Here is a 22,922-nt window from a genome sequence, read left to right as displayed (position 1 = left end):
AATGACAGGAAGTTGTGGATTTAATCAGTACTGAAACCTTGCTGAGTGGTTCAAACACACAGTGCCCTTTACCTCACAATCACACACACGAGGAAATTTACTATTACAAATTTACAACTGTTAAATTACCCTTATCGTAATGTGCCATGTCTCCATTAAGTCATTGTCTTTGGAGGAGCTGCTCTTAACATTCTGTGTCATTATAATTTGAAGGGAAAGAGAGATGCATGTTTCGAGACAGACTGGACTCCTACAGCACAAAAATAACATCAGTTCTTAAAAACAGGGAGAAAAGTTCACTCCAGAAAGAAAGGTCAGTGGCTGAAAGTAATATTTGAAATGTTTTACTTTATAGGCAACACATGTTTATGACACACATTTATGATAGTTCACAGCAGATATGATATTTAGAGCATATCATTTTGGTTTGGTCCAGTGAGGGCTGGATAGCACAGTACAATCACTCAGGTCAGAGAGATTCTGGCTGCATTTCCACAAGGACAGGGAGTCGAGTTTTAAACTCGGTATGACAGCAGTCTGAACTTTTCATGTCTGTCTAAACAGAAAGAGGAAACAACAAATAATACAACAGCCAAGAAAAGATCAGATTTATACCATAAAGCAATAAAAGTCCCCTCATTTTGTGCCTGTGTAAATCCAGCCTGTCGAGGCACCTGGTTCAAACCAAACTCCAGGAAAAATATTTACAGAACCATCAACATATGCTGGACAGGACGAGAGAAAGTGAGCAGATATGAGCAGTGATGGGTGGAGGTAATGTAGGAATACATGCTGGCCAGCAAAAAGCAGCATTTCTACGCTGAATATAGGTCATTTAACTTTAGATCAGAGATTATGCATTAATGCTGAAACACTGATTTCAAGACTTAAAAGGTCACTTTTCGATACAGCCAGTTGGGAAAAAAACAACTGAGAGCAGAATGTGATTTTTTTTTTTATGCTTAAAAATGTTGTTAAATGTTAAAAATTTTGTTTGTCATTTGGTTTGTTGAGCAGCTTTGACACGACTAAATTCAATGTCCATATTCCAGGTATGGTTCAGGTTCTTCAGCACACGACTCATCGACAACATAATATAAACAACAAAGTCCCAGGACCATCAGGGATTTACAGCTCGGCTGCATGCAAAGAATAAAACGGAAAAAGAATCAACAAAAGGATCACTAGAAATCAAATTATGTGACAAAAAAATTAAGCAAGTTGTTTCTAATTAGGTGCTATAAATATACACCAAGCACTGAAACATGTAACCTGTTGCACTGAGAAAGATACAAACAATATGTGCTATAACATTTAGCATTAACAACATTAGAGTCAAGAGTTCAGCAATCTCTTTCACGACATTAATAAAAAGATCTGACTTTGATTAATAACTCAGAAAGTGGCACGTACAGTTTATCCCTGGTTTTTGATTTTTAATACACGTCCTTTATCATCATAACGTGAATTTTCGTAGGTAAAATCTAGGGTTCTTTAAAATCTGAGACCAATATAAAAGTTTTTTAGGTTTGCTAAACAGTAAACAAGCTGACATTAATTAACATAAATTGTATAATTACAGCTACTGTATAAAATTAATTTAAAATTTTTAGTCTGTGATATTACTACAAAAGTTCAATACTTTTTCTTGAGCAGTGTGGCATGTACACAGGATTATTCTGGCAGGCAATGTTCAGAGAGACAGGCGAGATGAGTCTGTCCACATATGGCTCTGTGCGCATGTATATGTGGAGTTTAAATATTACAGAGTGTGTGTGTGTGTGTGGGTGTGTTAAGCCGTGTCCCTCAGTTTCTGCCGGCATCACGGGGAGAACAGCACGGTCTTGATGTAAGCGACCGTCGTGAAGTTCAACAGCATGTTCACGTGTTCATTCCCGGGAAGCTCTTTTAACGTCACCGGCTGTTTCTGCTGCCCCACCCACCGCTTGCACTGAGTGGCACTAAGCAGGTTCACTGTCCCGTCTCCATCGCCGATCACAACCGTGGGCTCCACATCTGGGAACTTACCGGAGTACTGGAAGGCCTCCGATGTGGGAATGCCACTGCCATACAAGCAGTGGACGGCCACACCCGGGGGCGTGAGGTCAGCGACCAGTGGCTCCGTGTCCTGCCGCATCAGCCAGCCGTCCTCAAAACCAATATCCGAGTAGAAGCGCTTGTAGTCCAACACGGTGTAGTTGGTGGTGGGTGTCTGGACCAGGACCTGGAGGGGAAAAAAAATGATCAGTTATTCTAAAACTTTTTTTCTCTTCCTTTTTTTACAGTGTTCCAACATGGTCAGATTTGTACTTTCTGTTGGCTTGTAATGCAATATCTGGAGGTACCTAATAACTGTTCAACAGGTTTACTTTTACTTTCATTTAAAAAAGGGCCTATTATGCTCATTTACAGCTCTAAATCTTTATTTTTGGACTCCACTAGAGTAACTTTGCATGATTCACAGTTCAAAAAACTCCTTATTTATCTTACACTGGCCCTTTATACAGCCCTTCAGTATACAGTTTCTCTTTACAGGCCGTTTTAGCTCCTGGAGCACACTCTGTTCTGATTGGCCAGCTTTACATATTAGAGTCGTGTTAAGTTATTGTTGATGCAAACTGTGCATGGGGCAGATGACCATATAAAGAAATCCATCATGAGCTGATGTCAGCTCGGGCTGAAAGTAGAAAAAAACTGTTGGAAACAGAGCATTCAGAGCACTCTGAAGCTGGTGCTTTTGCTCACAGGGATTATTTCTACACACGTTTACCTAATTATTTGACACTTTGGCCTGACATTGTAACATTATATATATGACTGAAAATAAGGAAAAGCATAATAGGTCTCTTTTAAAGCTTCATTAATTGATTTTTGGCCACTTGGGGCAGTGTTATCTTATATGTTTGCCCTGGCAATCCCCCCCCCCCCCTTTAATTAGTGCAAAATATGTGATTAACGCAAATTGAGTGCAGGATAAGTGATTAATATGAAAACACATATGACACAGGACAGTACAAGCGGTAGAGGCAAAGAGAACCAGACAGCAACTCCAGGAAAACAATAACATGAAAAAAATGTAAACAAATAAATAAATAAAAGTTTGGCTTAATACTAAATGCACATGATGTGTGTGTGTGTGTGTGTGTGTGTGTGTGTGTGTGTGTGTTAATGTGGGTAGACGTTATGTGTGTTTGTGTGTAAGGATATAGAGGGAGGAGAGCAAAGTGGAGGAAAGAGAAGAAAGAAAGAGGAATAAAAGGTGAAAGCTGCAGTGTTGTTGTGCGGGACCTCTGGTTGGGTGCCAAGGTGAAACAGGATGAGTCATCCTGCCCTGGCAAACTTAATAGTACACAGTAAACCGTGGCTTGTTTACACATCCAGCCGATATGGACCAACACGAACATTCATATGCAGTCATGTTTCTGTCCACCTGACAAATTTAAGTCCAATGTTCACTCTCCTTTTAGCCCGGTTTTGGTCTCCACCAATAGCTGAGAAAAAGATCTGGCTCTTTATCTGCTAAATGCTCCATTATGTTCCACAGATAGTTAAACTTTGTCTTTCTGCTGTTTGTTGCTGGCAGATAGTGTACAGTAAGTTTTTCAGAGCATTTTTGCTGAAAGAAGGCTTCTGCAGCTGGAGCAGGTTGATGACAGCAGAGTTGCAAACCAGAAAACCAAAACAATTTGCTAAAAGAGGCTAAAAAAGCTCTGTTGAGCTGAGGGGAGCTGTAGAGTTCAGTGATAATATCTACAAATGACACCTTCCACATTACATGCAGTGATTTAATTCATTGTGAAAAATTGTTGTAAGACAATTTTAAAAAAGTTTAAGGCTAAAATTTGATTTTGAAATGATGACTAATATTGAATTTTCAGAAAGCCAAGAAAGGTGGACAAAGGAAAGGGAAAGAGGACAACTGAATGTGATGAAGAAGATGGGAAGGTATTAATTCTCCTTCGTAGGACAGAAAACAACAAATGTGATCTCACACACACACACACACACACACACACACACACACCTTATCTTTGGGCCAGGAGTGGGCATAGGGGAGGAGCCAGGAGGTGGAGACAGCAGTGCGCTGCTGGGAACGAATCTTCAATGAGCTGATCACCGGGATGCGGTTATTATCACCTAAAGGTAGAGAAAAGAAACCTGTGACAGAGAACTGAAACTAAGCTGGGAACTTCCAGACCAGTGTAAAACCAGTGAGGACAGTTTTATCCTGTTCCTTCTTAAAAAGCACACCAATCCGGTCATACCAGAAACACGTGACACAAACCATACAGTGTGATGTATTGCATGGTATTGTTTAATCCTGAAAGTGTCAGCGTTATAGGTTAGACATTTACGAACATTCAGGATGTGATGTAACTGTTCTTTATGCAATTAGGCCTGAGCAGTGATGAAGCAATCTAGTAGCAGAACAAAGAGTGGATGAGAGCACTTACTGCATGTTATTGGGGTTATTACATAGGCTGTTCCCATCACATCACTTAAAGCTGCACTTCAGTTGCTGGGTGCATCCGCCCAGTAAAGATGTAACATGACCACAAGCAAACAAGCATTCAACTAGCATTAGCGAATTTGCTCTCAGCAGCCCATTCACTCACAGCTGTTTGGAAGCAACTGGTTGATTCTGATTGGGGCAAATATAACAAATCTACAATGTCTTTATTAGTGTATTAAAGTGTCTCTTGTTGTAGCTCCAGGTGAGGTCTACCACCCAGAACGAAGCTTTGATGCTAAATCAATGTCTGAATAACAGGTTGCCTCTAAAAGGGAGGTGTTAGGCTCATCTGTGTGTGGTAGTGTGTTTATTGTTGCTCTAAATCCACTTATGTGGATTTAATCAAGACTTATTTTTAAAGATAAAACTTCTTTAAGTGTTGCTAATATATTTTTATGGGAGTAAATATGTTCTAATGAAGACATTGTGAACTTGACAGAACATTCTTTTTGAGGAAATGTTCTGTCTTAACAGGAAGTTTAGCGACTATATGTTTAGCACTTCTGCTAGCTTCACTCGCTCTTCCCCTCTACATTGTGGACTTCCCTGAGAATGTACACATTTTTCCCCCCACTCTGTTTACTTTAGGTCCTTTTAGCCATGCGAGCACAGTGGCTGTAGAGATGGCAATGTCAGTCCATCAGACAACCCAGACTGAAATATGTCAAATATTGGATGGATTGGAAACATTTTTCACAATTGTGACATTTAACTTGTTGATTCTCTGACTTTGCTCAAAACTTTGGTTTATGACCAATTACCTGCAAACTAATAACATTCCCATCAGCCTCAACTGTACTTTATTACTAATCAATAAATGTTAGTTATTCCCTCCAGGAAATCGCAATCTTGTGATGGCAGTAATTAATGCAAATTCAACCAATCTCTGCAATATTTGTGGGGCTTGAAATTTTGCAAAATTCCCATGGTTTCTCCACATTAAACAGTCCTTCCAGGAAATTGCAATTTTACATAGTAATTAACGTGAGAGCCTGCAATGTGGCTAAATTACCATAACCTTTCCACATGAAATGGAACAGACCACTTGTGATTAGGACCAACTGTTGCATTTTGTTTTATGTTAACTTACGTCATCGCAGTGCACAGGAAATGATTACATACTGTATGACTCTTCATTGGTAATGGTTTAAAAAAGAAAAAGCATTATTTTCCTTTGCTTGCATGTTTTCCCAATTCCTGCAATTTTACCACAAAAAAAACACATAACATATCACAAATTGTTTGTTGCTTGTCGCTTTTGTTCTGTTTTTTGTTAATTGGTTTTATATCTTCTTGTTTTTTGTCCCTCTTATTAACCGGGCTACTCTGTGTTCATATGAGTCGCTGTCGTTGTGGATATTGGTTGTTACTGGATTTATATTTATCAAGGATATAGACAATGTTGTCTGGTCATGTGAGATTATTACCAGACTGTAACAGTTTGTAAAAAAGAAACTGTAAGGTGGTGGTTGTATGCGTCTGTCAAATATATTAATAAAAAAAAAAAAAAAACAAGTGTGAAGTTGTTGAGGCATGTGTGTGTGTGTGGCAGGACTAGTGAGGAGCATTCTGTAACTTTGTTCATGCTATTACACAGATACAAACAGCATCCACACAAGAGAGACCCTGTGAATGCTTTGCTTGTCTACAATGCAGCATTAGACCCATTACACATGCACATGGTTCCTTCTCCTACCAGAGGTGACCACGCGGAGGGTCTTGGCCACCCCGGCCCACGGTGGTCCCAGAGAGATGAAAGCTTTGATGTATTTGTCTTTCCAGGCCTGTGGCTGCTGGTTGAGGAAGTACAACGTGTACATGTTTCCCATGCTGTGAGCGATCAGCACCACGGGCCCGCCAGCCTTCTCCGCCATCTCCTCGATCATCTTCTGCAGCGCCAGGAAATACTCTTTATTCTCATCTGGTAGAGGAGAAAGGAATTTCCATTATTAGTTTGGAGAGCTTCCAAGATTTAACATTTGATTCCTTCCTAGATTGGCAGAAGTGCTCTGACAGGAGTGAATAGACTGGTGTCTGTTATAGACTGGACACCAGCTGAAAAATACCTTTTTGTCATTTCCATTTAAAATTGCCTGATGGGTCAAATTTGCCACATTACTTAGCTCTATTCATTCTGACTTTTCTGCCTGTAATACACCCACAAAATAAAACTAAAACTACATTTCTTGACTGGAAATGTTTTTTCTGTGACTCACAAGTTCGAGCAGCCACATGAGTCTTGTGAGTTGATCACTCTACAACTCATCTGACTTGTGAGGTAACGTTGGAATTGCTTAAACAAAAGTCAAGTCAACTCTTCACAAATGAAAACCAGAAGAATGAAAAAGAGTGTATTGTAGGTTCTGCAGATGTGGGTTGAGGATACATGGGTTAGGGTGAAGGCTCAGGGAATAAATGTTGGTTGGGGCTGTGTGAGTGTGTGCTTACTGGGGGCTTTTCTCCAATCATAGGGGGCTCCTCTGACATCATCATCTCTGGTGTAACCCCACTCCACCATCGCCTGCACTATACTAAAGAAATACATGCCTAGAAGACAGACACAAACACAAGATAAGATGAAATAAAGCATTGTACATTTCAATCTCTCCGACAAAACATGACAAAAGTTATAATCTGATTTGTGTTCATCTATGTGAGGACCAATTTAGACCTTAAACTAAGGATATTTTAGCTGGTTCTCATTTCTCTACAGGGCTGTTTGTCCATTTAAACATGATTTTGTGTGTGACCAGGTTTTAGGCCTTTCAACTCACCCACACTGCGTTTGCTGGGGTCCAGATACTCCACTGAATACGTCTGTCCGAACCCAGGGACACGGATGTCCACACCCGGGGGGGACGAGGTGGTGTGTGTGGTCCTGTTGTAGATCAGCCTGCAAATATGCACATACACAAACTCTCACAAGGATAATTTGACCAGTCTCAGTTCTGCTTCTCCTGTGAGCCATACACGCACACTTACAAATACATCTTACCACAAGACACACTTCCCATTTTAAAATCACTCTTGTTCAACCACATTGCTCGTCTTGTATGACAACAACTTCCCAAACTCTGGTTTGTAGAGGTTCCGGGCAGATGTGAGAAAAGATTTTTCGGTTTTGTCAAGCAGAAGTGAATATCTGTAGGATATTTTTCAAGTCACAAGGACATTGTTGGAGAGCTAAAACAATTCCAATTTCACTCCCTTTCACTCCCCTCACCCCATTTACTATAATGTATTTTCTTAAAACTGTGACTTAGTGACTCAAGACAGTTTTGATTTAGCTTTAAACCCATTTAGCTTGATTCACCTAAACATGTATGAACATAGCATCACTTTCATGTCCCACCCATGTACCTTTAGTCCTTCATTAAAGCCATCTAAAATGAAAAAAATAATTTATATGCAATAGGACGCACAGCTGCTCTGTTTTGCTGTTATAGCCTTACTTGGCCTGGTATAACCAGTAGCTTATGGTGGCTAATGTTAGCAAACCTTGCATAGATACTATTGTCTAACTGACATTGCTGAGTCAATTTGTTGACTTAAAGTTAAAGGGGCTAGCTTAATGTTGATGATTGATTCTTAATTAGATCAGGTGCCTTAAACCTTCAATTTTGACAGCTTTCATTTCATAGTTAGAATACGTTTAAGATGGTCCCTGAGCTTTAAATTAACTCTTGTTGTTCAGTAAAGATGTACTGGTGCGGTGCCAGCCAATCATATAAGTCATAGGATCAGTTATGTGAGCGTTGATCAGTGTTCCCACTCTCTACCCATGTGCTTTCATTTCAAAATAACAGAGCACTCTTATTCAAGATAAATAATAAGATGTTATTAAAAAAATAATAATAATTTTAAAAAATAGCACTGTAGGATATTTTAACATGTACATTTTGTGATAATGCTGTGATACTTATCGCACTTTTTTATTTGCAGCTTTCTGGGTACAAGGCTTACTTGTGCACAGTGGGATTCTTTCATTATTTTGAACTGTTTAAACAATTGTTCAATTGAATGGCTAAAAATACACTAATCAGGCTCACTCACTTTTGTTGATTGCTGATGGAGACATAAAGAATTCCTATCTCTCGCTCTTTCTGTGTCTTTCCATACCTTGTTGATCAGTGTAGATTTCAAAGGTCAGTTTGTTCAGTGTAGGTTGATAACTTTTCACAGAAAGTCAACCAGGTCATCGAACCCATCTACCTACTGCCTCATCCTACTGATGGCACCTCCAGGAATTTGCAGTTTTGGAATTTGCACCACAGTCTTGTTTTCACAAAAATCAAGTGTTCCCCGTAAAAACAACAGAGGCAAAATATTTTAACCAATAGATTAGTATAGATTTTGCTTATGATAAGCAAAACTGATAGAACTACTGACAACCATTCCCACTCTGAGAGAAAATTCATCATGAGTGTTCACAGAGAGGGATAAATTCATCATTGATTGATAGATATTCAGTAGATAGCTGTATTGATGACTCGGATTGTGTTGATGACAAAGACCCACATCATACCTTATGTTGTCTATCCAACAGTCTATGGCTACAGGCACCAGCAGCTCCAGGTTGAGCCACAGAGTGAAGAAGGAGTCGGTCTTCTTATAACAGATGTAATGCACCACACTGGGTTTATCCAGCTTCGCTTCCAACTGGTTTCCCAGATCCCCCGGAACTGCAACGAGCATTGTGAGAAAAGAGTCGCAAATCAGCAACATCACTGACAAAAAAGATAGAAAGTCTGTTTTTTTGCCTAAAATTACATAAATAGTTCTTTGATACTTATTACAAAAAAAGGTTTAACACTTTAACACAACTAAGGAAACCATTTGAGTTAAATACAGTTTATGTAAATAACATCATGTAATACATGAGGTACATCATGATTAGACATGAACATGTGATAGCACTGTTTTGGACCCTGTACCACTCAAAGGTATGTCTGGATGCCACTGTTAAAATAAGAATTAGTACAATCCAAAATCACATATACTACAATATGGGAACAGTGTTCCTGAATGTGGTGTTGCAGCAACTAAATTTTAAAAAGATGTATTTCCCTTGTTCTCTGACACTGATTTATAAATAAATATTAAAACTTGGAATTTCCTTTCACCCCATGACTGAATGTTCTGCGTTTTCAGGCTCCTTCAGTTATTAGTTTAACATTCTGTCCTGTTCTAAAATATTTACAGTCGAATATGCCCTTCAGCTGCCTCTGTGTGACACAATTCCACAGGAGCCCAACATATACTATTTTTTACAACTACAGTGTTTTACAGTTTGTGGCTGTTTGTAGGGATGAGTTTCAGTGTCAGTTCAATAGCAGTTTGTACCCACTGTAATATCAATACAATGAATCACAGCACAAACAGGAAGGTGAGGGGACACACTATTTTTCTTTTGGTGCCTTCATTGATTTGTGTGTTATAACACCAATCTATAATCCTACACAATGTTATTCAACTTGCAGGGACTTGGCTTTGTAACAACAACACTATGATGTGCTGGTAAGGTAGAACTTTTAAGAGACAAATCACCTTTATTTTCACAAAAAATACTTTTGGTTTTGGTGGTGAGCAACTATGGCCAAATGTGTGTCTATTTAGTAGAACATTGACCAAAAGGTTTTTCAAGGTTTTTTTTCTAATATTTAAAAAAAATAGGAAGTGATTATACCGCTCATGCTTTAGAATTACTTCCTTACCTGGAGCTATATTTCAACATGTGTACAGGTATAAAAAAAAACTCTGACACACTGGCTGTTTAACCACTCAAGTCCATACAAACATTGGTGATCACTGTGGGTCAAGCAGTTACACAGGTGCTTATCACACACTCATGTAGACAGACAGAGGCTGTGGTTGTAACTTGGCCAAACACAAGATAAGATTCCTGCAAACCTAAAACCCTTTTAATCAACATGTGAGTGGAAGAAGAAGAGGAGGAAAAACAGAAATATGAACATATATGTCTGCAATTGGATTATACTTGTTTTTAAAAAAGGTCTTAATGTGAAGTAGGGCTGGGCAATATATCAATAGAATATCAATATCGTGATGGGACTAGATATCACCTTAGATTTTGAATATATTGTGATATGGCATTAATGTTGTCTTTTTCTTGCTTTAAAGGCTGCATTACAGTAAAGTGACATAAATTCCTGAACTTACCAGACTGTTGTAGCTGTTCTATTATTTTCACTTACCCACTTAGTCATTACATCCACATTACTGATGATTATTTATTAAAAATCTCATTGTGTAAATATTTTGTGAAAGCAGCAATAGTCATCCCTACAATATTGTTGCAATACTGATATCAAGGTATTTGGTCAAAAATATTTTGATATTTGCTTTTGTCCATATCTTCCAGCCCTACATGTTACACAATGTATCGCAGGAGAGACTTCTTCAGCGTGATAAGAACTTAATTGGCTGCAGTGCAGGAGAATCACAGTCATATGATCATGGAGCTGTAAACACACTGGACTCATTCAGCAGAAAAACAACTAGCATGTCCGCGCACACAAAGGTTCAAATGTGCACTCAATATCGCAAATACATGTTAAATATCATTATATCGTTTCTATTTCGTGATAATGTCCAGAATACAGCAGTGTAAAGACGCCCTGCTTAAAGTGAAAATGATCGCTCTAAACCGACGACTCGCAACATTTTCAGGAATAAGTGGGAACCTTTTATCAATACGACACAAATATAACGCTAAAAACTGCATTTGTTGCAACTGATTTTGATACACAACCCGGTAAGTTACACACTGTCCTGATTGCGACGAATAGCAGGATGTTTTGGTGGAAGAAGACAACGGGACTGACAGGCCAAACATTTACAAAAGTTGAAATTCAATCGACGCACATACAAATTGGATGAATATGTGTGAGCCGAATTAAAGACTGACAAAGCAGTCATTTGAGGGCATTGAGAATTATTTTGAGCTTTGATATGACGACTGTAATGAACGAAGGTAGTTAAATTGGTCAAATCGTCACCGGAGTTTGGCCTGTCATCATGGCTAGCTGCGGATGAGCTGAGGCAAGAAGTTGCGCAATTATTTGTCAACAGATGGGGAAGGTGAACTAAACTATTAACAAAATAAAACACTTGAGAAACACTTACTGAGGACCACGGGAGGTCTTTGAGTCTGACAAGAATTGTCGCCGCCGCATTTCTCCAGAGATCTCCCGGCGCTCCTTACCGACAACAGCAACAACAACAAGCCGACTGGCGGCAGCGAAGAGCGGGCGGTTATCCGCTGCCAAGCCGCCATGGATCCTGATGGCTCATAGCCAGACTGTCATTGTCGCCTGGTCAGTATGTGTACATCTGCAGCTGGGTTTTCCTGCTTTACCGTCTCTGACTCATTCACCAAACGTGTGTTGATGATCGGAAGGCAAGAAGGCGATGATCACGAGACTCCTCAACAGATTACAGAGCAATCCACCCGGCTGGCAACACCAGTCAGAAGTCATCGACTTCACGTGAAGTCTATTTGTACTGGATCTAATCTAATCTCATCATTTGACACACGTGACTTTTTTCTTATATTAAATGCTTTATTAAGTGGAAGCATTCACATGAATTTGGCACAACAGTATAAATATCCTTATCATTCCATATTATCAGTTTTTATGTGCATGTACGAGCTACAGTATACCGTATGTACTCAAAGAAGAAGAATAACTGGTCAAAAAGATTTATACAGATACCAAAAAATATTTAAACTCCTAATAGAAGTATTATACCGACATCATACATTATAAAAACAGGCTGCTGATGAGGTCCCTATAATTTAAGTATCCATTAAAGTCACACACCCAAAATGAAATATGTCTTATGGGATGTGTGTGTGTGTGTGTGTGTGTGTGTGTGTGTGTGTGTGTGTGTGTGTGTGTGTGTGTGTGTGTGTGTGTGTGGCTACAAAAGTTCACTCAAAAGTTCTTTTATTCATGTTTTTTCACTCAAGTTTTAAAAATAATGCTGACATGACGAATGCCATGAAAAGTCAACAAAGTAGAATTGTGTATAGTTTGTAAAGATCTAATGAAACAGGATTCAAAGTTTCCTTTATAGGTAATGATAAAACAATACACTGATTATTAGAATCCCTATTAGTATGTTTAATTACTGTTATTATTATGAATACCATGAACACCATAAATCCCATCATCATCACCATATGGGAAATGCATCAAAACACATCGATGTATTACAAAAATCTCAGCTTGAAATCAGAAAAAAGCAGGTCAGGGTCAAACTCATACTTCAGCCTTTACTTCAGATAAGACGGTCATGTTTATGGGCTGGGGGGTCAGGGTTAGATTACTTGCTAGTCCAGATTGGGTGCTTGTTAAATCTGGACCAAACCTCAGGTTTCACACGTTGAAGCTATGTATGTGCAATTTTCTGCTTGACACTTGAACAGACTCAAAAGTCAACTATGTAAAAAAAAAAAATACAGCACTCCGCGTGTTTTTTAAGCTCTTAAATACTACTATTTAGTTCCAGATCTGACATCAATCACATTGGGTGTGTCTGATATGCCCTCCAGGATATGCTGGATTTGGTTGAGCACCTTTTCGTGGAACACAATATCCAGGTGGGGCAACCCTCTGAACTCTGTTACGTGGACGGGCTTCTCCTGCTGCCCCACCCAACGTTTGCAAAGACCCATGCTAAAGCTGTCCACTGTGTCATCCCCGTCAGCGTAAACGAAGTCCACTGGGTCTGCGTTGGGATACTCCTCGTCGTAAATGTACGTTACCACAGTTGGCAGTCCTACTCCGTACATACACCACACCTCAACACCAGGGTGCTGGAGATCACCGGTCAGATTCCTAGTGTCTTCCCACATGTGCCTGAAACCAACAAGAGGACAAGGGGTTTATGAAAGTGGAGTGGTACTGGGACCGAGACTTTAAAGTCCGGTGTGATGGATTTGAACATTTCTGGATTTGGCGAATCCAGGTGGTAGTATCAAGAAAAGACACGCCAGGATTTTCTTATCTTTCTATGAACAAAACTACGAGGCATCAGCAAAATTTAAAAGATATTCTAAAAAATAAAATGCTTTAAAACTGTTATTCCTCACAAAAACATGTCTACAACCACAATGAAATAATGTCCTGTACACTACCTACCATGGTGGGTGGATACAAAAATTAGAGACTGCACACTTATCTGCTCCTACAGCCCTCATTTACATATTGACCAGGTTCTTGTTTGATCAAGTAAAACTGATCATAGATTACCACTGCTACTTTATACTCACTGTTCAGCAGAGCTCAAAAAGCACTGGCTGATTTTCTTTCATAATACATTTGACACATAATAAATTTGAGTTAGAATGATTCAGGAGTTTTTCTGTTAAACTTAAGCTTGTGTGATAACATTAAAGGATAGGTTCACAATTTTTCAAGTCTGTCTTAAAGCCCCTTTACGCTATGTCATTGTGCAAGATAAACGTGGTAAAATCTTTGGTCGTCAATGCAAAACAGTGTCCTGGAGTGCACTGTGAGACACGAGCACCGACACCCAATGTGGAGCTTTGGCAACCAAAGAGAGTCTGAGGCAAAATTCTGACAGTGTCAGAAATTTAAGACCAAATTCTCACAATGTGACTGCTGAAAGACCAATCAGAATACAGCATGAGATGACCCAGAATACACTGACCAGTATTAACAGTATGGCCAGCTTGAACAGGAGGAATAATTACAGCGAGCAAAACCTGTTTTAGTATTCATATGGGCACCTGACTGTTGCTTTAAGGTAAATTTTAAAAATTGTGAACCTGTCCTTTAGGGTTGTTAGTTACCAGCCATCCTCAAAATTGATGTCTGTAAAGAAGCGCTGGTAGTCCTGGTGGGTGTAGTTGAAGGATGGTGTGGAGATGAAGACGTGGTCCTTCGACCAGGCCTCCTCAGATGGCACCATCCAGGGATTAGTTGTTGTCATCCTCTGCTCCTCGCGGATCTTGATGTTGGAAATCATTGGAATGCCGTCATTTTCACCTACAAAAGCAAGATCCAGTTAGTAACTTCTTCTGTTGTACTGTATTGTATTATATTCCACTCTAAGTACTTTTCCATTACCTGACGCCATGACTCGCAATGCTTTAACAGCGCCCCCCCATGGCGCTGCCAGGGAAATGAAGCCCCTGATGTACTTGTCCTTCCAGGCCTGAGGCTGGTGGTTGAGGAAGTAAAGGACGTAGTGGCAGCCCATGCTGTGTCCCAGCAGGTAAACAGGCTGCTGGTACTGATCATACATCTCTTCCACCAGGTCCTGCAACCTTATGAGATACTCTTCATTCTCATCTGTTGGACGAGGGAGGAAAAGAGGGTTGGAGGGTGAAGTAAGGACATGAGATCTCCATTTGTGTACATATATAATATACTGTATCGTCATTAGTCATGATCCTCATTATCATCATCAGTATAAATAATGATACAGCATTTGGCCTGGCTAAATCAAAACTTCACAAATACAACAAGCTAACGGACACACAGCTCTAGCATGCCTTATACAGTTGTTGTTGTTGTGGCCAACATACAATAAAAAAGATGCGTATTTACACATCTACCAGACAAAAAGCAATATTAGTAATGACTTGGAGTCATGTGTCTGGCCCTCTGAAAAATATAAGTCCATTATTCACTCTCCACTTAGCTTTGCTTTGGTGTCCGCCAGCTCCTAAGAGAAATATCTTAGTCTTTAGCTGCTAGATTTTTGATTTTCTTCACCAATTAGTGGCTAAAAAATGAGCTAAAAGAGGCTTAAAAAACTCAGTAGAGCTGCAGAGTGACACCTTTCAAATTATATGTACTTGTTTCAATTGTTGCTAAAGCTGCATTACAAATACTTGTATATTAACATTGGATCAAATAATTATGCACAATGTGAAAAGTGTCACTCATGACAAACTCACAGAATTATCACCCGACTCTGCAGTTCCCCTCAGCTCTACAGAGTGTTTTAGTATCTTTCAGCACATTGTTTTAATTTACAGCCTCAGTCTCAGTTGCAGCTGTTTTAAACAAAAAAGCTCTGACAAATACTTCTGTCACAGCACCAAACAGTACACAGACAAAGTTAGCCACTGGCTGGTTAAGGCAGTGGAGCGTTTAATAGCTGAAGAGCCAGATATTTTCCTTTATGAGTTGGTGCAGACAAAAACAGAGCTAGACAAAGAGTCAATATTGGACTTTACAGCAGTCTGATGGCCAAAAACACAACTCTAAATGAACACAAACATGCTTATTTTGTTCCATGTGTAAATGCTGAAAAATAGGTGAGTGTTTGCTCACATATTTGCCATAACAACTTCATATGGTAATATTTTGTTAATAATGTGTGTACATGTGGCACTGCTGCCCTCAAATGGCCCAATAATTTCAGTGAATGCAGCCTTAATGTAAAAATATTGATTAGTGGATCAGTCTTGAATAAAGTCTTTACAAGTCACATCATTTTCCTGTTTCTCTTCTGATTTTCGGCTTTATTATTATTTTTGTTTATCTCATCAGGGAAAAGATTGGATATTATTACTTAAAAATGTCAAGCTGAATTGGTCTGAAGGCTCCTTTACCGTCTCATGTACTTTTCCCAACCAACACGTGCACAGTATCGAACCTTTTTATTTCCATATTCTATCAAGATAAACTGCTTGTATTCCAATGGTGAGGTGTGTTACAACTGTGCAAGATACACTGTGTAAAGCTCTTTTAAGCAACCAGTTACAATATGAGTGTGTATGTGAGGGTGCATGTGTGTTTTTAACACTTACTAGGAGTTAATCTCCAATCATACGGTGCCCCTCGGACTGTCTCATTTCGGGTGTATCCCACGTTGACCAAATGTTGCACCATAGTGTAGAAATAACCTGCAAAACACAGCAACGGACTCAATCAGTACCAGATGTCAGACTCTAAGCTAGCTTTAATTAGTACAAAGCAGTTAACAAATTGCAAAGATATTTAATGCTGGAACTGTAGGTCTTTTTTATACAAACAAACCAGGGGGATGTAATGCATGAAAAGATGACAGAATCCACAAATTCCAAGCATATATAAATCCACCAAAACAGATGTATCTCTCTCACCAGCCAGTTTGTTATGGTCGAGAAACTCAATGGGATAGGTCTGCCCAAATCCTGGCACCCGGACCTGTACCCCTGGTGAGTTGGATGACCGCCGAGTCGTCCTGTTGTAAACAAGTCTGGACACGCACATTCATGTCAGTCTAGTTGAACAAAAACATGATGAACATAGTGTGACTCTAATAACACTTGGAACAGGACAAAAATATTTTGGTTCCCCCAGTGTAATTGTTAGATCCTGTAGCGACTTCTTAGACCAGACAAAGAGATTCAAGACAGTAGAATAACAAAATTCTAGATCTTTCATTATGTACGGTAATACTAAAATCTGAGGGGAGATCGCAACAGGGAAGGAAAGTGTAAATATGACAGGAAAAACACTGGGGAAACATGGCATAATAAACTATGTCTTCAACTTTCCCCCGAGCATCAGGAAACATTCTCTACCTGCAGTAAGGTAAAGTTGTAGAACAATGGTATTTATTAAGCTGTTTAATGGTGACAGGTAATACAGATAGAGGACAGACATGAAGGGTAGGTCAGTGTTACCTAATGTTATCAATCCAGCAGTCTACACCTATTGGCATGAACATGTTGAGGTCAATCCACAGGGGGAACCAGTGCTTAGTTTTCTTGTAGCACATCCAGTGGACCAGTGTCGGCTTGTCTATCTTAGCTTCCAGACGGTTCCCCAAGTTCCCTGGTACTGGACACACAAACACATCAGTGGATCACAGTGTGAGGTAAGGAACGAAAGGTTAAATAATACTCTAGGTCAATGATCAAAACCAGTAATAGGTTAGCAGAGCCGGGCCAAGGCATGAGTGAATTAAGGGGCTACGTAGGCCACCAGGGTCCCCAAAAACAAGCCAATAACAAATATGAAGCCCTCTGTTCATGTTTAGAGCTGCATTCATTGATTTTTTTCAGCCACTTGAGGCAGTGAAATGACCTACATTGAAATATGATCACCTTATAGTTATGGTGACCGTGGTAGAACATTTGCTTCTGAACACATCCAGCAGATATGGAGCAACATTAGCATTCATTTAGAGTCACTCCTCTGGCTAATTCCTGAAAATAGTATCTGGCTCTTTAACTGCTAAAAACTGAAAACAGCTGCCTGCTGCAGCTGGAAAGAGGTGAAAGGTACTGAAAAGCTCCATATGCTGAGGGGGAACTGCAGAGTTTCAAGTTACACAAAGTCATTTGATTTATTGTTAACATAAAATATTGGTTGGTGCAGTTTTAAGCAAGTATTATTACACAATGGAGCTTAATTCAGTTCTGTTTTTTTTCAGTTTTATTTGCACCCAACTGTGTTAATCACAGTTGTGGAGAGTTGGGAATGATTTCATGGGAAAGACCCCCAGAATATGCTTGGGCCAGCTTTGCAAATAAAACACTCCTTCCTTTCATAACAGCATCTGAAGATTTTGGTCAATATTCTACATGATATCTGCTAAGAGCCATTACATGTTAATTAGTTTGCTACACTTTATCATTAAAAACTGGTTTTCACAACATCTAACAGAATGTGTGACGTTTCAATAGCTCTAAGTTTGTTGTAAATTGTTTATTTTGACTAAACAGATTTCCTCCGTGTTCCGTCAAATATTGACAGGCGATTTCTCAACTTCACAACATGTGGAACCTGATCTTTTACACTTTCCAGGTCATAGTAGCAAATACAGTCATACGCCTCAACTTTGTCTTCTGTCCTGTTATGTACTATATTGTATTTTTGTCATAATTATTGTCACAGTAAATATTGTAGACCAGAAACCAAAACTTAACTGACTGCTGGTCATTGGGAGCTCCTCTACGGTAGACTCTATGTTTTTAGATTTGGACAACGACCTTTTGACTGCAAACAGTGAGTCATCAGCAGCAGGAAGAAGGATGTGCAGATGGTTTTACTTCACTATATCACATTGATGCATTATTTTACTGTCTTGATGTCACAGGTACATGACGATTTTATATTACTGTATGTAGTAATTTGAGGGCTGCTGTATATTAGTTGTAGATTATAACATTAACGATGATAAAATTAGTATAATATAAATTATATTAGGAACAGTCATCTGTCCATCTGACAGATCAATCAATTATACATAGAAAATTTTTTAGTGTTTGTCAAAGTACATTTTAAAGCCAATTAGCTATATACTTGTTATGGCTTTCATGACAGATGGTCTATAATGTACAGAATAATAATACAATAAAACCTCATTATTAGAAATGGAAAGTAGAAGACCACGTAAGTATCAATGAGACAGTCTGGACTCACTTGCTCTATTTTCAGTCACCACTGTGGAAACAAGAAGTGACCTCATGGCCTGAAAGGGACAGACTGCGTCTTACCCAAACTGGGTCAGGGGCCAAATGCTGGTCTGTGGATGCCTGTAACAGTGTAGCAGGCAATAATACCCACACAGCTAAAGTGTGCAGGGCCAGCGCAGAGCATGACCACTGAATCACATTTTGGCCCTTCGTGTCCTGCTTATCTAGCTGGGTCATACTATGGCATTTCAGAGGGACAGACGTACAGACACACTAGAACAGCAAATTTCAGGGTCAAATGTACAGAGTACAGTGTGTAGCCTCACTGATAGCCTAGACATCAATACGCAGACAGACAGTCAGATAGATAGATGTCTGCAGTATCTATTAACCTCCAGTACACCTTGTTTCTCCCATTATCTGTGCAATGCGTACAGTTTGTCGATGCTGGAATACCACTTGGCTGCAGGTTTGCTGTGTTTTAATTTGATTAAAAGCAAATGAATCCAGGAATATGCGATGAAAGTACGCACAAAACTGAAATAACAGATGGTCTTAAACTTGAAGTCCTCTTCCAGACAGGGCCTCAAGATAAGAAAATAAAACAAGTCTCTCCTTAAGCCCCTCATCAGTTGATATTGTACTTGAGTACATTCCCAAATAGCCTAGATTTAATTTTCAATTAAAAATGAACAAACCAAAGAAAACACCTAAATCTTGGAGCTATCAGGACCCCTGGAGTTCCGGGGTCCCTGGGGCCTTTTCCTGGTCCGTTACCAAGCAGATTTTAAATTCTGGACATGCAAAGACAGCTATATTAAAATGAGTAGATACACTTACCTATGATGAGTGGTGGAGTGCTGTTGCTTGGTAATTTGGCTTTGGCATCGGGAGGGAAGACAACGTTGATGATCCAGAAACCTGAGGAGTGATGAAGCCCCAGCAGAACTACAACCAGCAGCACCGAGCAGAAGCGCCCTGCGGATCCCATGTTTCTCTCAGCCAGCTGTGCTGTCGGGCAGCGCTTCGTGTCGGTCTGAGAGCTACTGGAGGCGGAGGGAGAGGCGGGCCGGTCAGAGGGAAAACTTGAGGTCAGACCAACGTGTTTGTTATATTACCTGTCCTACTTGGAAACGCTTCACGCCTGTCCAAGCATGGCAACAAGTTAGGAGTTATTCTCGTTGGTTGGTCTCTTTTAATCTCTGAAATCTCCTGGTTTACAATAAGGATGACACCACACAGGCAGGCACAGGAACAAATAGCCAAAACGTGTAGTTTGCCCTATCGATTTTTACAAATTACACGTATTTATTTACACAAAGAATGTAAATGATTGACCATGAGAAGACTGACGAGAAGACATCATTTCCCCGATACTACAAAAAAAAAAAAAAAAAAAAGAATCAATATTTATATCCAGCTGTAATAAATAGGCTCACTTTACGTGTCTTACCCTACTGTTTATGTTCGTTTTAAATTAACAATAGGCCAACAGCAGTGATCTGGCCCCCCAAGAAAAATATGTGGCCCCGAAGTTTTCTCTTTTATAGATTATATCAAATCTTACAATAAATATACAGTAGATAACATTGTAAACACAGAGCCCATGTAAATCCCAATAAATATGACCTGGTAACTTCTTATAAACTTACGATATAGATAATATAATTTGGCCGATCTGACCAGAACAGATTTGTATCAATAACAGAATGAAGCAGGCCACTGTTGATTGTGTGAGGATAAACTATCAATTACATTTCTAGTCTCGTATATGTTCATGTTTAGCCTAACTTTTAACAAAATCAGTATCAACAGAAGATGTTTGTCATCGCTTACTAATGGAAATGATGACATCTGAACTCAGATACAACCTTACAACTGTTTTATAAATCAGTTTTATTCTTGAATGAATTAAAAGAAAAACAAGACATTAAAAACATATTGGGTAGTGTTTTCACTATGCCAGTTAAATGTCGGCCCCTCAATATAATAGGCCTACTGAAAACAGGCTCAGTGTTGAACCTAAATGCTAACCCCTGGCCTACAGGAAAACAAAACAATTAACATGAAGGTCATTAAATTTGATGTTAAACTTAAATTGTGGAGTAAAACATTTGCTTCAAAGGTTACCCTTCTATTTCACTTCACACTTGGCAAAGTCCAGCTGTGAACTGCGGTCAAGCCAGCCGTAATTTGGATTTTATTGTGCGTCTTTTCATTTTATTACGGTAAGGGTGCTAGTAGCGGCCAAAAATGTAGGAAGACTCGTTGAAGATTTCTAGAAAACCAGAACGAATTCTCACAATTCATATATGTGACCAGGTGATGAGGATTTAACCATCTCTGACAGTTATTTTAACCCATTCAACACGGAGGAGATAGCAGAGACAAGAGACAAGGTTAACAACAATTATGTTTATTAAATATACTGAGAAAACCAGAACACTAACATTACTAAAAACAAGGTATAGGATCAATATGTTGAAGACAATAAAAACCATGTAAAACAATGTCAGTAGGAGCAACAGCCAAAAATACATCAGGGGCACCGTGTAAAGTAAGAACTACTGGGCGGGGGTGTGGGGGTCAGGAGACCCACTCTAAACAAATACAAAAGGTTTGTGAAATTACACACACACACACACACACACACACACACACACAACTAAAGATAAAGTACAAGGTGCAAACACAGCAAACAACACTACACCAGCGTACTAGGCCACATGACACATTTATTAAGTGAGCACTTAACAGTCATGTCATCGGTTCAGTCAGTTCTCAGTTGGGGCAGAACAGACATTCACCTGTTTATCATCACTCACCAACAACCCATGAGAGGCAGTGGCTTTGTCTGCTATATATACTGGTATATACTGTATATAGAGGAGCATAAATGAGCTACACCTGCTGCCTACTAGAACCTGAACAGGCTCACTTAAGGTAGACTAACCTTCAAGGTGGGCCAGCTAACCCTGCTACATATACATGATAAAAACAAAATAATAGTAACACACACATCATATATTGAATAAGTCTTGTTAAAAAGGTGATGTCACCAAATAAACCCTAATGGGATAAAACCTTCCAAAGAGAATCCCAATGTATTTCTGCTCACAATGTTCTTGACTGAGTCTAATTAAAGGAAAATAATAGATATAATTTGAAGTACTTTACTGAAAACAACCTCAAAAAAGTGCAGTTTTCCTTTTTCCTTAAAAGATTTGCTGAAAAAAATCAATGTAATCCTGTTTAAAATGACCCTGACTAAAACCATATTAAATTTGAAATCATTTTACTGTACAGTTTATATATATATATATATATATATATATATATATATATATATATATATATATAGTTATAGTTATAACAATATAATATTCTTTCATATTTGAAATTAAGTTTTGGAGAGGATTAAAAATTCAAAATATCTAATGTTAGAATATTCCTTCATATTTGGACACTCCTTAAAACTTTAAGGTTTGCAGAAATTTTCAAAATAAAAACTCTAATATTTCTTTGCTCGTTGATTAACTCTCAAACACTGAAGACATTGTTGCGTAATCACCAGTAAGATGTCTCACACTGGACTCCTGCGGCCTCTTTCATTCAGCTTGTTGTAACGAGTTGTCTCAGTGTTATTTGTGGCTTATAGATAAGCAGCAGTAACTGCACAGAGGCTTAATGCCTTTATATAAGACCTTTCTACTGTGTCGGGTTGATATTTTACACCCTCATCAATACCTGAAAGTGGAAAATTTATTACATTAAGGTTTGAGATACTTGTGCTTGAATTGATCCACTTTGTGCAGTTTTTGACATCCACTGCACAAAGAATTTTAATACTTTTTTTTCACAACTGTGTTTTTGGTTAATCAGCATAGCTACGTAGCAGCTTCAGTCTTTTTCTGCAGTGGAAACACATTGATTTGAAGCAACATGTCAACCAGAGTAACACAGCAGCTTTACATGTTGACCTACAGACCTGTGCACTTC

At 39.1% G+C, this 22,922-nt stretch overlaps 2 protein-coding genes across 2 annotated transcripts; both read right to left on the bottom strand.

Annotated features, from left to right (window-relative positions):
* Positions 1-328: 328 nt before the first annotated feature.
* On the bottom strand, positions 329-11,961 carry pla2g15 (phospholipase A2, group XV). Its single transcript, XM_067588852.1, has 7 exons — positions 11,660-11,961; positions 9,039-9,195; positions 7,288-7,406; positions 6,962-7,060; positions 6,210-6,434; positions 4,025-4,137; positions 329-2,224 (listed from the first exon to the last, which is right to left on the bottom strand). Exons 1-7 carry the CDS (start codon positions 11,808-11,810, stop codon positions 1,823-1,825), a joined length of 1,266 nt encoding a protein of 421 aa, XP_067444953.1. The 5' UTR covers positions 11,811-11,961; the 3' UTR covers positions 329-1,822.
* A 135-nt stretch (positions 11,962-12,096) lies between these two features.
* Positions 12,097-20,314, bottom strand: lcat (lecithin-cholesterol acyltransferase). The gene is made up of 8 exons (XM_067588851.1): positions 20,042-20,314; positions 19,764-19,969; positions 17,187-17,343; positions 16,641-16,756; positions 16,326-16,421; positions 14,632-14,856; positions 14,355-14,550; positions 12,097-13,398 (listed from the first exon to the last, which is right to left on the bottom strand). The coding sequence occupies exons 2-8, from the start codon at positions 19,912-19,914 to the stop codon at positions 13,035-13,037; spliced, it is 1,305 nt and encodes a 434-aa protein (XP_067444952.1). The 5' UTR covers positions 19,915-19,969; positions 20,042-20,314; the 3' UTR covers positions 12,097-13,034.
* Positions 20,315-22,922: the final 2,608 nt, after the last annotated feature.

Source organism: Thunnus thynnus, chromosome 5 (genome assembly GCF_963924715.1).
Source record: "Thunnus thynnus chromosome 5, fThuThy2.1, whole genome shotgun sequence".
Lineage (NCBI taxonomy): Eukaryota > Metazoa > Chordata > Actinopteri > Scombriformes > Scombridae > Thunnus > Thunnus thynnus.
The sequence above is the reverse complement of the archived record's forward strand: the minus strand, read 5'-3'. Positions and strand labels throughout refer to the sequence as shown.

Bases quoted from the DNA above. Each gene is read 5' to 3' on its own strand.
- pla2g15 (XM_067588852.1), bottom strand. From the start codon at position 11,810: ATGGCGGCTTGGCAGCGGATAACCGCCCGCTCTTCGCTGCCGCCAGTC. The intron at 9,196-11,659 runs GTAAGTGTTTCT...TGCTCGTTGCAG, and splicing joins AAGACCTCCCGTGGTCCTCA to TTCCGGGGGATCTGGGAAAC. The intron at 4,138-6,209 runs GTAGGAGAAGGA...CTCTACCTTTAG, and splicing joins CCTCCGCGTGGTCACCTCTG to GTGATAATAACCGCATCCCG.
- lcat (XM_067588851.1), bottom strand. From the start codon at position 19,914: ATGGGATCCGCAGGGCGCTTCTGCTCGGTGCTGCTGGTTGTAGTTCTG. The intron at 16,422-16,640 runs GTGAGAGAGATA...TGTGTTTTGCAG, and splicing joins CGACCATAACAAACTGGCTG to GTTATTTCTACACTATGGTG. The intron at 14,551-14,631 runs GTAATGGAAAAG...TTGCTTTTGTAG, and splicing joins ATTGCGAGTCATGGCGTCAG to GTGAAAATGACGGCATTCCA.